A 1,390-nucleotide genomic window follows, 5' to 3' on the forward strand; every position below is an offset into this window, starting at 1 on the left:
AGTGAATAAGGAAGAAGTTACCGTAATCGACTTCAACTATTTTGTATACATACATATTTCGCTTTTACTTTACTAATAATATGTAGGAACAATGAATGTTTTGGCTATAAGATTCGAAATAATAATCCATTTATTTTTTTAAAAATTATTTGTCTTTTTTTTTTTCTTTTAAATAATCAATACACAATATTATTTTAATATTTCTGGAATGTTTCAGATACTGGGCAGTGACCAATATCGACTATATCCACCAGAGGACTAAGAAGAGGATTGGAATTATGATATTCATTATTTGGGTCGTGGCCTTCCTGGTATGTATCGCTCCTGTCTTGGGTTGGAAAGACCCCAACTGGGAGGCCAGGATCTCGGAGAACAGGACATGCCTTGTTTCTCAGGACATCGGGTATCAGGTATTTTTTTACAGTTGAAATATTGTTTGTACGGGTTTATATATCATTATTGTTTGGTATGAGGCATCCTCATATGATGTTAAAATGAAGTTGAAAAATTACTTGAAGAGTAATGGTCTGGTATAATTGTTTTATCAAAGTAAACTACTAATTTTATATTTTTTTGGCTGATAAACCCTAAATCTAAAGTTGTCCAATAAAAATTCCTTTTAGTGAATATGAAAAGTCATATTATCATAAAAAATAAAAATCATGCGTTTCTTACTCGGTTTTGGCTTATAACTTCTAAAGCAAGAAGTTTTACTCCTAAGTTGTTCCTAAATTAAAATGGTACCTTTATCTATTATTATTGGGTTGTTGAAATGCTGATATTACTTTTATTTATTCTTTATAATAATTGTGACTGCACTACAACTCGCTTCTTTTTCTTTGCTTCGTTTTCAAAATCCTGATTTATTTATATTTTTCAACTGATACGAAAAGTTGAGCGTGTAAATCTTCTTATGAAGGGTGGGCCAGTTCTCCGACAGATTCATTTATCCAGTCGATTAAACTTTGTACTTTGAATTCTCTAGAATTTTTTTTTGGTCTAAAAATAACAAACATGTACTATTCAGATATATCTACATTCTGCAACCCAGATTACTTAATATTTTGTATAAATCCTCTTAATTTAAAAGCGGTTAGTAATTTTAACCCCTTTTATAGAAATTGCCTCCATGAAACCGTCATGAAATTCATTAGGCAAGGATAAGATCGGTTCACTGATTATAGACAGAAAAATAATAAATATTTTTTCATAATGCTATTTTAATGTTTATTACTTTCTCTCTGCATTATTGCTGGAGATTATTGGATGGAAAAATAGAAAACGTTTTTATGGCCGTAAAGTGTTGAATATTCTGATTTGAATTGATATTCATTGAATAATTTAAGGGATAAGAGTATCTCACCTTCTCAGATAAAGTGATCTCTACTTC

The 1,390-nt window shown here is 30.1% G+C and overlaps 1 protein-coding gene across 1 annotated transcript in view; it reads left to right on the forward strand.

Moving 5' to 3' along the window:
• Positions 1 to 217: 217 nt before the first annotated feature.
• The window catches only part of LOC106691997 (5-hydroxytryptamine receptor), a gene marked incomplete at its 5' end in the record, with an annotated part of 16,591 nt that continues 15,418 nt past the window's right edge, over positions 218 to 1,390 (forward strand). Inside the window, 1 exon segment of the mRNA XM_014437904.3 lies at positions 218 to 410. Coding sequence (XP_014293390.3) covers positions 218 to 410 — 193 coding nt within the window.

This window comes from Halyomorpha halys, unplaced genomic scaffold (genome assembly GCF_000696795.3).
Source record: "Halyomorpha halys isolate HHAL.00 unplaced genomic scaffold, Hhal_1.1 Scaffold52.1, whole genome shotgun sequence".
Taxonomy (NCBI): domain Eukaryota; kingdom Metazoa; phylum Arthropoda; class Insecta; order Hemiptera; family Pentatomidae; genus Halyomorpha; species Halyomorpha halys.